General features: G+C 42.8%; 2 protein-coding genes across 2 annotated transcripts; both read right to left on the bottom strand.

Moving 5' to 3' along the window:
- Positions 1 to 3: 3 nt before the first annotated feature.
- LOC148402516 (SUZ RNA-binding domain-containing-like) lies at positions 4 to 3,750 on the bottom strand. Its single transcript, XM_088369164.1, has 4 exons — positions 3,522 to 3,750; positions 2,094 to 2,143; positions 1,623 to 1,898; positions 4 to 1,446 (listed from the first exon to the last, which is right to left on the bottom strand). Exons 1-4 carry the CDS (start codon positions 3,567 to 3,569, stop codon positions 1,335 to 1,337), a joined length of 486 nt encoding a protein of 161 aa, XP_088225290.1. The 5' UTR covers positions 3,570 to 3,750; the 3' UTR covers positions 4 to 1,334.
- Positions 3,751 to 5,683: 1,933 nt separating this feature from the next.
- LOC148402515 (protein-glutamine gamma-glutamyltransferase 2-like) lies at positions 5,684 to 11,905 on the bottom strand. Its single transcript, XM_088369155.1, has 15 exons — positions 11,694 to 11,905; positions 10,377 to 10,562; positions 10,058 to 10,291; positions 9,801 to 9,919; positions 9,401 to 9,529; positions 8,981 to 9,149; positions 8,680 to 8,812; positions 8,499 to 8,602; positions 8,326 to 8,414; positions 8,037 to 8,190; positions 7,869 to 7,957; positions 7,390 to 7,573; positions 6,879 to 7,039; positions 6,420 to 6,556; positions 5,684 to 6,251 (listed from the first exon to the last, which is right to left on the bottom strand). The coding sequence occupies exons 1-15, from the start codon at positions 11,701 to 11,703 to the stop codon at positions 6,101 to 6,103; spliced, it is 2,049 nt and encodes a 682-aa protein (XP_088225281.1). The 5' UTR covers positions 11,704 to 11,905; the 3' UTR covers positions 5,684 to 6,100.
- Between the last annotated feature and the right edge of the window lie 97 nt (positions 11,906 to 12,002).

Raw genomic sequence — 12,002 nt, 5'->3', positions numbered from 1 at the left:
AAATCAGTTTATTAAATCTGTTTATTTACAGGCTTTTGCATTAGCAGAGTTGTCTGCTACACTTTCGCTCGGCATTCCTGTAAGCCTTTTGTTGCTCCTTCTCCACTTGCTTGCACCCCCAGGAAGAAGCAACACAGGGGTAAGTTGACCTTTCCATCAATGGCTTGTACCACAAAATATGGCTTGCTCAAAGTCTACGTGAACAGAAACTGAAACATGGGTGAGGATGAAGAACATGAAACAGCAACATCAAGAAACAACATTCCTTGGTTAACTGGTGACTTGGTCTCCGGATCATATTTAAATAGCACATCCTCCTCATTCATAGCATTGTCAGTCAGAATTCCAGCAGTGATCTTTTGCCCAAGGAATCACGTAAACATTACAAACAGACAACAGCCACCATATTGGCATAAGTTCATGCTAAAAAATGAAGGGAATGCAATCCTTTTTAATGGATTCATTCTGGAGCCATTTGAAGGCGTTGAGTTGCTATGTGTTACGCAAGGCCAAGCTTGCTAAAAGCAAAGGAAACTCATGCTTTATGTATAAACTAAATTGGGTTAACCTGATTTCCATCTTTGTTCTTGGGTTAAAATACTGCTGACATTACTCTCATCTTGTACAACGTATTTAAAAGGCAGAAAAGCTACTTAAAAAGTCAATGTGAAGCTCACTTAATTTACTCGAGGTGCTTACTTTTTAAACAGAAAAATGTGATAGTCCAGGGAGTAAGGCCGACAACCCCTCCCCTCCCACAAAATAAAGCAGGAACAAGAATGGTTCAAAACAAATGGCAACATGCTCTGAAGGGGCACGTCGATAAAGCTACATCGCAACACTGCAAGATGCTCGATCTCCATCCTAAAAAACAATGGCTATATTTCATAGTTTATGTATCTCGAGGGCTGTGCTGGCATGTCCTCTAAACAATGATTTATGTAAAAACAACCAACCAGAGAAACCTTTATAATAATCCAAAAATTTGGGGGAAAGCAAAAGATAAAAAGTTGGTGAGCTAAGCTTTAAAAAAAAAAAGCACAACTATAAAGTGAGCTCTTGATTATTATTGCTGAGGGATGGCCCTCACTGCACCTCCTCTTTGCTAGTCTTTGCTTGAAGAGAAGGAGTGAGGTGTTCCTTGTAAAGGGATCATCACAGTGAGTCCAGGCGTTCATTGTCACAGTGTCTCGATGGAAGAAGGAAGGGCTAGGGAGAGATGCTTTTTCCTGTGGAGGAGGTGTCCCACTCCAGTGGGAAGAATTTTGGAGCAATGTAGTGTTGTATGTCTGCTCCCCCTGCCCTCCTTCCTTCCAGTGGCCCCTAGGTCCAAATTATCTGTGCTGTCGGAACCCTTGGGTACCGTCGGGGCTGCTTGGCTGTCGGACCGCGTGATTGTTGGATCTCGTGTCCTCTGAAGGCAACGTAGAATTGATGCGACCCGCCCTGGAGGAAAGACAGAAGAGGTGAATATTTCTATGTACGTTCATCATATTGAGAGAGCAGAGATTGTAAATAGCACCTGTAGACCGTAAAGTAAGTAGTTGCCAAAACCCAATTCCGGAGTTGCAGTGCTCAGATAACACTATTTTTTTCTTGTCTAGTGTCTAATAGACATTTACCTGTCTGCACCATTCTTATCCTGGGCCGTCTCCTCCGGAGAAGCACTCCCCAAAATTCTTTTCCGGGCCTCGGCGTACTCCGCCTCGCGCTGTGCCAAGGACTTGACCTGCGGCGTGGGCCTGTTCTGGTTCAGGGGAGACCCCAGCGACCCGTTGTTTGCAGGCCGCTTTAAGATGCGAATCTGAGGTGGCGGCGCTGCCGGTAGGGAGTCGTCCTGGATGACCATGGCCGTCTTCAGTGACGAGCGTGGAGCACAATGGTGGTTACTTGACTCTCTAGAAACGGCAGTCAGCAAATTAAAACTTGCAAATGTCAGCTTCCTTGAATGGCTGAAAATTAGTGAAATAATCTTAAACCAAGAAGGCAATATTATTAGTAATAAAACCCCTGGATACAGTTAAAGAAATGATAGGAAATTACATTCATACTACTTTAACCCAACTTCAACAAATACAGTTCAATTATCTTACTGTTCTCTCTGGCTGATTCTTAGTTTCTCCTCTAACCGTTTATCCATTTCCTGTGGAAGGAAAACACGAACATAAATTCATGTAGACATATTCGTCCAATAGGGATTTTGATGGCAGGGAGGAAAAATAAAGTGTGTGACGGGTATAGAGCAGTGGTTCTTAACCTGGGTTCGATCGAACCCTAGGGGTTCGACAGAACCCTAGGGGTTCGACAGACCCTCCATTCTGATTTGCCAGTATGTCATTTGTTGTGAGTTCATGCATTGTGTTGGTTTTGTTCTTTGAACAAGGTGATGTTCATGCACGGCTCATTTTGTGCACCAGTAAAAAACATCTATGTCTAGAATTAAGAAAAAAAAAAATCACTAACGTTCGGAGAATGCGCATGTTAAACTGGTGGAGTTCGGTACCTCCAACAAGGTTAAGAACCACTGGTATATAGCAAGTCTGAGTGGAAGGAAAGCAGGGTTGAGTTACAAGCTATTTATACATTGGTTACACCGGGGCAGCTGTCAAGACGCGGCATGAACGTGCACAGCTCACGAACATTAACCGTATTAAGCCGTCATGAGGCATGAGTTGTTTTTTTCGATGACAACTGGGATATTTGGGCAATAATGACGTGAGACGTAGCGCCACTGTCTAGCCACTTCCGGCTATCAGCGCCTTCACGGGCCGCGTTGATGACGTCATCGATTAACGCTAAGCTAACTTTGGCTGTGAACTTAATCGCTTGGGATCGTCGTTAAATGGCTAACTTAGCCACTTCCCAAACATCTTGCCAAAGATACACTGTTAGCCGTCAAACTTGTCAAATTCAGTTATTTGTAAAGGAACTTCAACAAGATAAGGAGCTAATACCATTACATTAAATTGGCTATCGTGAAAAGTTGGGTCCGCGCTGAATAAATCGGAGTTAACATGTGTGGGTGTCGGTGTCGTGTAAAGTACAATTATGAAGCCTTCGCTTTGAGCGTGTACCACCGATACAAAAGTAGAATCAGAAGAGGTAGCCGGTACTAGAACATCCAAAAGGTAAATTGACACGAACCGGCGTCGACATTCTATTTTCCTTGCCAGCCATAGCAGCATTAGCATTAGCTAAAGGAAGAAACGAAAACTTAGTCGCCGAATTTGGCTCGCACGCTACCCGGCCCTCTTCGAGATAGGTTACGAACAAGTCAGTAAAAAAGAACCCGGTATGTTGAAGAGCTCGCTTGGGTATAGCCAAGCTAACGCGCCAGCCGCTTGATGTTAGCTCGCTAACTTTGTCGATGCTAACGCGCTAGCACGAGCCACATTGTTGGCCCGCGGGACTTGGGACACACTAGAAGCTTTCCGAGATTGTCTCCCATTGACACCGAATTGAAGTCTCTGGCACGGCGTTGGCATAAGAATCAATGTCAGGGTTGGCTTGTCTTGCTTTACCCCGTTATCAGCCGCTTCCTCCCAACTTTCCGTGACCTCTTCATCCATGTTTCATGTTGCTGAAGACACGCTGTTCCGCGGCTGCTTCATAGCCGGGTCCGCCTCTCTACCCACAGTCACGTCACCGTGACGGCTTCCCCCGCGGCATGGTGAAACTCCCCAGTCCACCCCACTGCCGATTGTGATCTACGTACGGTGGTTGTCGGTTTACGAGGTTAGGCACGGCGCGCAATCAGGGGCGTTTCTACACCCCCGGGGAGCTCCATGCAAGAAGGACCCTGTAGGCCACCCCACCAACAAAAAAACAGACAGATTAAATACATTCTTTATTTAATGATTGGCACATAAAACCAATGGCAAATGAGCAACATCACATACATACGTAGTCTAAAGTTTTACAAGTTACAGGCCAAATTTTCCCAGACTTTTTAAAAATTGAAAATCATGCCTTTTAAGCTTTTAGTGTCCCATAGAATGGAAGCACGCAAATGAACAATTTAAGCTACAGAAGAAATCATGGGCTCAATCAATAGACAAAAAATATTGTAAACCCATTCAAAAGCCCACCTTTAGACAGATACACTTGTGGAATGTGTTATACAATGGAAGCACTTATCTTGTTTCATTTCAAGCTACTCAACAAGCATGAATGGCTTGAATATAGTATATTTTTTGAATTGTAGTTGTTTGAAAATTTTGACCAGTCAGTTACATTGTATAAACAATAGCTTCACGGAAAGGCACCCTGCGGGTGTGGCACTTTTCACTTTCAGTTAAGCTTTGACCCTGATTTTTCCCTAATAAGTGGCCTGTGATTAGATACACCTCATGGACACTTCAATAGGTACACTGCACGAGGTAAAAATAAATAGATTAATAAATAAATAAAGTGTAGCGAACGATTCAATGAACGATTCTTTTGAACAAATCTTTTGAGTGAACCGATTCTAAAGATTCAGTTCGAGAACTGAAATGCACATCACTAGTACAAAAAAGTACAGACGGCTAACAGCTGCCAGGTCGAAATAACTGACTGGTTAGTGACAAGGGCTCTCCCTTAGGAAGAACTCGGTTCGATCCCAGGTGTGAGCACATACTTGCATTTGCTTTTAGAATTGGAACCTTGCTTTGTATGCGTACGCATATGCAAACAAATGCAAGTATTTGTGTAAATACATAAGGTGGCCCTGCCCCCAAGTTGGCGGAGCAAACCAATTTTCAGGTGTACCTAATCACAGGCCACCTCATTAGGGAAAAATCATGGTCAAAGCTGAACTGTAAGTGAAAAGTGCCATTTTGAAGTGTACCTAATAACAGGCCACTTTATTAGGCAAATATCATGGTCAAAGGTCACGGGTGTCAAGCTCTCGTCCTTGGGGCAGCATTCCAACATGTTTTCCAAGATTCCTTCGTTAAATGCACCTGCGTGAAAAGTTTTAGCTCCTGCAGAACGTGAAATGACCAAAATCTTTTCACGCAGGTGTGTTTAACGAGGGTACCTTGGAAAACATATTGGAACGCGGCCCCTCGAGGACTGGAGGTCAACACCCTTGGTTTAAGTGAAAAGTGCCACACCCGCCCTCACCCCCACTTTCTGATTGGCTGGTTGATCTGTGACATCACTCGGACACTCCATTAGGTACACCGCCATTTTCAGGTGTACCTAATAGCAGGCCAGTTCATTAGGGAAAAATCATGGCCAAAGCTTAACTGAAAGTGAAAAGTGCCACACCCACCGTCACCCCCACTTTCTGATTTTTGATCTGTGACGTCACACGGACACTCCTTTAGGTACGCCGCCATTTTCAGGTGTACCTAATAATAGGCCACTTTATTAGGGCAAAATCATGGCCAAAGCTGAACTGAAAGTGAAAAGTGCCACACCCGCCCTCACCCCCACCTCCTGATTGACTGGGCGATCTGTGACGTCACACGGACACTCCATTAGGTACACCAACATTTTGTACCTAGTGTACCTAATAACTTTATGCATTTTTTGTCCGTGTCAAGAATGTGTATTTGATTACTTGCTCTTTATTTGGGGGGGACACCAACACATATTACACAACGTAAAACACATATACATATTGTCATATAAATCAGTTAACCAAATGTCAGATTTTTGTTTTCAACCCGAATGTAAAACGAAATAAATGGACGACTGCTCCTCAATTGCTAACTACCAGCTTTATTTATTTACTGGATCAGCAGTGTGTTTATATTTATTGCATTGTGAACTCTGTTTTTCTGTTTGTCTTCCTCTTTTTAAACGTCATGAGCTGTTTGACAACTGATTTTCCCCAGAGGGGACAATAAAGGTTTCAATCAATCAATCAATCAATCAATCAATCAATCAATCAATCAATCAATCACTGTAAATTTGTAAAATTGCCTATCATCAAACGTTCACATTAACTGCTTACTACTATTCGTATGGACTAGAAAATAAAGGATGATGATTAAATCGTATCAAATCAATGAACTATATAGCCTGAGTTGCACTATATGAGGGTCGATTGAATAAAAGTAAGCCACTGTGTCTGCTATGACAAAAGACGTGTCAGAAAATTGAATGGAGTCTAGCCCCCCATCACTACAATACTGATGGAGCTCTTGATGTTTTTCAGTTTGTCACTGTCAAAGCTGACCAGTAGGACGCTGGACCCAGCCTTGGTAGGAGTGAACATGGCGGTGGCTGTAGCTTCCTGTTTGGGGTCCACACGTCCAATCCTGCCAGAAGAATAGAACAAGATCAAGTTCAGTCATGCCTGCATCCATTTTTTCTTTTCATATAGCGCTTATCCTTATGAGGATAAGAAAATGGACCACATCCCAGTATTTGGACGACTATGCAACCTAATATGAATGTTCTTGCAAACAGCAAGTGTCAATACATACTTGAATGTTATGGGCTTGCCGTCAACCAGGCCAGCACCCGCAACGGTGAAGCTACAATCCTGAAGTGCCTCCGGCAACGGGTTTACTATGGTCAGCCTCACCGACACCGGCTGCCTCACCTTGGCTTCTCCTAGCAGCTGCACAGGCACATGTAATATAAGGCTAATGCTTCTCAATGTGGATGGGCAATTAGTTCATTTTTGTTAGATGAGATCATGTTGTGAACCTAAAATAATTGGAAAGGATGTTTAACATAGCAACAATGTTGCTAAGTTGGCAGCACTGATTAGCCAATATCTTAACGCAAGAGAATCCGATTGATATGAAGCAAAGCCTGACAAGTAGATATTAAGCCTGTAAATATTTATCGTTTGTATATTTTGGCAGGAATGTCACATACACCTGGAAACTTTTCAAATGTGAACACGTCGCATATTATCATATGTCAATACATCATACCTTGATTTCCACCGGAGGCTCGTCCAGCACTATAGTCTTCTCGGCCTTGTGATAATCAATGTGTTCCTTGTCGATGGTGATCGCTGACAGATGAATGAGTCGATCGGATGTGATCACTGATCCATAAGTGTCGTACTCTAGTTTAAGGTACAGTCGTCTCTCTAAAAAAAAAAAAAAAAAAACATCACCGGTCAAGTCCTCATTCATGAATCTGCAGTGCTGTCAAAAAGTATTTGCTCTTTCCTCTTCTCAAATTCATGCTATTTTGCAGTTTGCATATTTACACGTGTAAGTTCATCAAACAAATATAAATATCAGACAAACAAAACCCAAGTGAATGTCAAATGCATTTTCTAAGTGATTGTTTTATTTATTCATTTTTGATCTGACGGTAGAATGTTCTAAAGTCATCTTAAGATGCCAATAAAATATTATCATTATTTAAATGACTGGCAGCAATGGGCAATATTCCACAATGTGTTGACAACGTGGTGGTTGAAGTGTGTCTCACCTTCTCCGGCGGGCAATTCCACTCTGTCCGATATGAATCCACAGCTCTTTCCTCGCCTGCCATTGTAACCAACCGCTTTGGCAAAGAAGAGCAGCATACACGTCTTTGTCACCATGCAGTTGTTGGTGACACTAAGGTACACCTCAAAGTCCGAACCCACGATCATATTTTTTGCCAGCTTAATCTTCAATAAAAAGGATGAAAAGGATTTAGTTTGGGCCACAAACAAAACAGGGGTAATGCATTGGCTCTTATTTACATAGTGTACCTCTATGAGGTTCCTTTTTATTATAAATAGTAAGTCAATTTTATTTTATATTTACGTATGTCTGCCATTCACTGCAATTGTATTTAGTGAAGCCCACAAAAAAAGTAATTGTGGATTAATTTAACAAATTAAATAGTATCTGCTAAGCACCTCTCCACTATGAGACCAAATGAGCCAATCACAATTCCAGATGAATTCAAGTTTTGTCAACCTTGAGTTGAAGGCCCGGTTCCTCCCCTCGCTGTTGTAGCTTGTTGCGATGCTGGGCCTTCTCAAACACCTTGCGCTCCTCCTTAGAACCTAACGCATCAAGGGACAGCAATTGTAGTCAATAACGTTGGTGCTAATCAACGTTTAATTTAAAGAGACATGTGTTTACCTTCAGGATACTTGTACTCATCTGTGATGTCTTTTCTCTCATCTGAGCCAACAGCTTTGGTGCTGATGAAGCGGCCGACGGAGTTGGTCGATCCGCCGATCTTGAAGTACTCTCCGCTCGACAGACGAACCAAGTTCTCCACGTCAGCATTGACCTAATGCAACACAGAGGTTGATGATATCACCAAGTCTCTCTCTCCAAACTCAAACTTCTATAACCTCATTTTGAAGGTGAGGTTAATGCAAGATTGGTTGAGCTCTTTGCGTAATCAACGATGTCGTCAACTCACCTCAGCAAAAATAAAAGGGGTGTCATACTTTTTGGTGAGCTCTCCTTCCTTAATGGCCTTCAGTGGAGCTGGACCACAACAGTAAACGCCTGAGCACGCACAGAAGTTGCATTGGATGTCATTAGATTGTGTAGGTGTGTGGCCATTGGATGTATTTGAAAATTCAAGTTCACCGTCACTCTTCTCCTGTGGCGTCGGATCGCTGGTTTGCCACCCGTCATATTCCTTGCCCAAGTCTGGACGGGTCATCCAGCTGTCCACCCAAACATGGAAGTTCCTGCAAAGAGGATTGGATGAAGGTTGATAATGACAACCATCATCATCACCAGCATGGCTGGATTTGCTCTGACTCACCAGATTGAATCCCCATCTGAAATATTATTCCCTTCTTCATCGTAAACATTTTCTATGATCAGGTTGGCGTTACTGTCGTGGGCTGAACCAAAGTTGGTCACTACCCGACAAGGGATACCAAAGGCACGGGACACTGGGGGAAGCAAGTAAACAAATGTATAACTTGACAGCAGGCGGGGGAACACCCTGCACTGGTTGCCAGCCAATCGCTGGGCACACATTACTATTATTATTATTACTTCTGGAAACCGTCAGTTGATCAACAGTGGGAAACATATGGAAAGTTTTAGGGATCCCCTACCTGTGCAACCAACGGCAGCAAACACCCAACACTGGCCATAGCGGACCGAGCCGCTCTCCGCCCACTGGCGCAGAATGTCTCCGGTCCCGACCCACTGGCCGGGGTGAACGCCTCCGGTAATGTCATGCCACTTACCTACCAGCACCCCGTTGTCGTCATTGCTGTTGATCTGTGGCAACAAAGGCACAAATGCTGAGTGAGAAATTAGCCATCAGTCCGAGGTGTCTCCTTCTCTTGCCAAAGTAAGCCCTGGAGAGTCACCAGTTCACCTGCGGCCCCAAATGAAGGCACGGGTTCTTTAACCTTTTGTAAGCTCATTAATATATTATTGGTCCGTCCATTTTTTTAAATAGTGCTCATCCTTAGTGGGATGTCAACATGGAAAGGCTGCTTAATTCTTCCTTGACCTGAGCTACTTACCATGGCGCTCAGGACCCGAGTCACGTAGATAGGATTTCTCCTGGCTGAGCAGTCCTGATCGGCGTCCAACGCAAATTTCGGATTGTCGTCCAAGATTTTCAGACAGATGTCCAGAATTCCAGCTTCAAACTGCACATAAAGCAAATAAATGGATGCAAGCTCCGTTCTAAATTATTTTCCCAAGGTTGTTTTTAACTTAGTGCAAATACAACAACCTAATGCTGTAAATTCAACAAAAGGTTACTTTGATTTTTATTAGAACCATTAAAATGTCTTGAAACACTGCTGTGCACAATTTGTAACAGCAGTTTTGATTAAAAAAAATTTAATGAAAAAAACAGATTTGTTTAAAAAAATCACTTACGGTTGATGACTTGCATTTGCATAGACACACACACACCTGTCCAAAGTTCCACGGCGTCCCCTTAATGCGTTTGTCCGTGCCTCTGTAGATCTGGCCATGCTGCGCCAAAACGTACTCTTGCCTCTTGGCCTCGCCTTGCATGTACACGGCATCATCTGCAGAACCGTGCACATGGTCAACACTGTTACTGGGAATACTGAACAGAAACGATGGCTTCCACCAAGAAAGTTAGTTTTACAGGGTTGTGGTTGTTGCTTATGCCATATAATAGTAAAGCAAAAAAGGAGACTGACTTCGACACCAAGCGTTAAAGAGCAAAGTGAATTGCCCTAAGGTGGTCTCCTGCCCGTTGTGGTTTACAGCCAGAGAGTAGAGCCCAATGGGGGCGTTAGGGGAGGATGCTATGGTGATGGACCCTTTGTTGCTCGCCCGATCATGAGTGGCCGAGGCGCTCCACTTGGTGTTGACTGTGGAGTTGCTGAGCGGGAAGGAAACCTTGGTATCTGATTCTTTTTTGGGCAATGGACCTGCAGAGTGAGAATAACAAATCTAAATCAAAACACACGCAAATGCACAACTTGTTCTCTGGTGGTGGGCTGATTGCTTTCTGACCAGTGTGAACAATGAAATTGACACTGGGGTCGTTTGCTTTGAGCGTCTTGCTGCCATGTTTCAAGTAGACAAAGATAGTGAAGGCTTGTCCCCGTCGGACGATCAGACGCTCGTCTGCAAACAGCTCCGTGCGATGGCTGCTTTTGTTGTCTTTGATGTTCAGGTCACAGCGCTCGATAGCCAAAACTGACACAAATATGAAATGAAAGTTACTCACTTAGTTTGAGCTATGAGCTTGTTTGTGGATTTTCCTGATCTGCTGTCAGATCATAAAAATTCTATTCTATATAAATATCTGTTTTATTTGATGTGGAATGCCACATCATTAACCTTTTTCTACTTTGTGCTATTTGCAATCGTTCCAATGAGAAGCAAATTGTTCTTGTTGCAAGGTAATTGTCACCAGAAATGTTCATTCAAAGTAGGCGTCACTGCTATTATCTAACATAAGCTCGCTCCTGGGAGCTCGGTTGATTAGAAACATAACACATAACGACATATTTTACTTTTCAGAACTGGAAATGTTGGATTGCAAGTAAAATAGATGTTATAATCTGTTGATTAATTGATAAATTGGTGGGGGGGGGGGAAATCATGTATTTAACATTTATTGCTGAGAAATTCAGAGGATTTGGGCAATTCTGAATTACTAGATTTAAACAGCAAAAATAGCTATTAACTAATTTGATAAGCAATTAGTAGTTGTCGATTGATATCTGCACCTCTACCACATTGCCACTTTTGTTGTATAAAGTACAACTTTATTCTTGCAACATTACAAGTATGCTTTTACATGTCGTTTCAAGTAAGTAGTAATGTTTATTTTGTAATCGTAGCACGCCTAACACTTCATGTGAATGTCCAACATTATGAATGTGAATGCTTTTTTCTTAGCATTTCTGCGATATAATGTTGAAAACAACAGAATTGCTTGATTCTCATCATAGAAACACAAAAAAAATGTATTGTGAGGCACACTGTGTGTTTGTCTCAGCATTCATTCACATGATATGAGACGTACATCTTTCGATGAATGAAAGCATTGCTCAAAGTGTAAATGTGCGTCTCAGCGTTTCAATAACACACAAAATGACATTGCTCATTTAGTACACCTCTTTTAGCATACATAAGCCCTTCTATCTTGCAACATTAATATCCAATATCTTAAGGGTGAAAGCGTGTCTATCGAATTACCCACAAATTGTAATTTACGACGGTTTCCCAAAATAAACCGCAGAACGGTATCCGATGTGCCCTTCTACACAAATACATCATTGTATCAAACATATGCAGAAAAACATGCATCTTTCATCTTACCTTGACTCATGATTGAGGTGTGTGTGTGTGTGTGTGCGGGTGATGTGCCTGAAGTAAGGTGACAGCTCCTTCCCCTTCTGGGTATTTGAAGCCTTGTGAAACCAGAGTGGGCTGTTCACATCTGACCTCATCAGCTCATAGTTCCGTTTTTAGTTGGAAGGCCACAGAGATATGGATCACTTGAATCGCCTCTTTCGCTTTTGGAGAGACATTGCTTTCTCTTTTGGAATGGCATTGCTTTCTACCAGTTAATAATCTACAATTGCGCATGTAGATGTGATGCGTTGTCTCTGTATCTCTCTACGACTT

The sequence above is a fragment of the Syngnathus floridae genome, chromosome 2 (assembly GCF_059516105.1).
Source record: "Syngnathus floridae isolate MCC-2025c chromosome 2, RoL_Sflo_1.0, whole genome shotgun sequence".
In the NCBI taxonomy this organism is placed as follows: domain Eukaryota; kingdom Metazoa; phylum Chordata; class Actinopteri; order Syngnathiformes; family Syngnathidae; genus Syngnathus; species Syngnathus floridae.
Note: the sequence above shows the minus strand (reverse complement) of the source record. Positions and strands in the feature narration are given on the sequence as shown.

Bases quoted from the DNA above. Each gene is read 5' to 3' on its own strand.
- LOC148402515 (XM_088369155.1), bottom strand. The intron at 9,150-9,400 runs GTAAGTAGCTCA...TTGTTGCCACAG, and splicing joins CTCGGGTCCTGAGCGCCATG to ATCAACAGCAATGACGACAA. The intron at 8,191-8,325 runs GTGAGTTGACGA...GTGTTGCATTAG, and splicing joins CCCCTTTTATTTTTGCTGAG to GTCAATGCTGACGTGGAGAA.
- LOC148402516 (XM_088369164.1), bottom strand. From the start codon at position 3,569: ATGGATGAAGAGGTCACGGAAAGTTGGGAGGAAGCGGCTGATAACGGG. The intron at 1,899-2,093 runs GTAAGATAATTG...TGCCGTTTCTAG, and splicing joins AGAATCAGCCAGAGAGAACA to AGAGTCAAGTAACCACCATT. The intron at 1,447-1,622 runs GTAAATGTCTAT...TCTTTCCTCCAG, and splicing joins GATAAGAATGGTGCAGACAG to GGCGGGTCGCATCAATTCTA.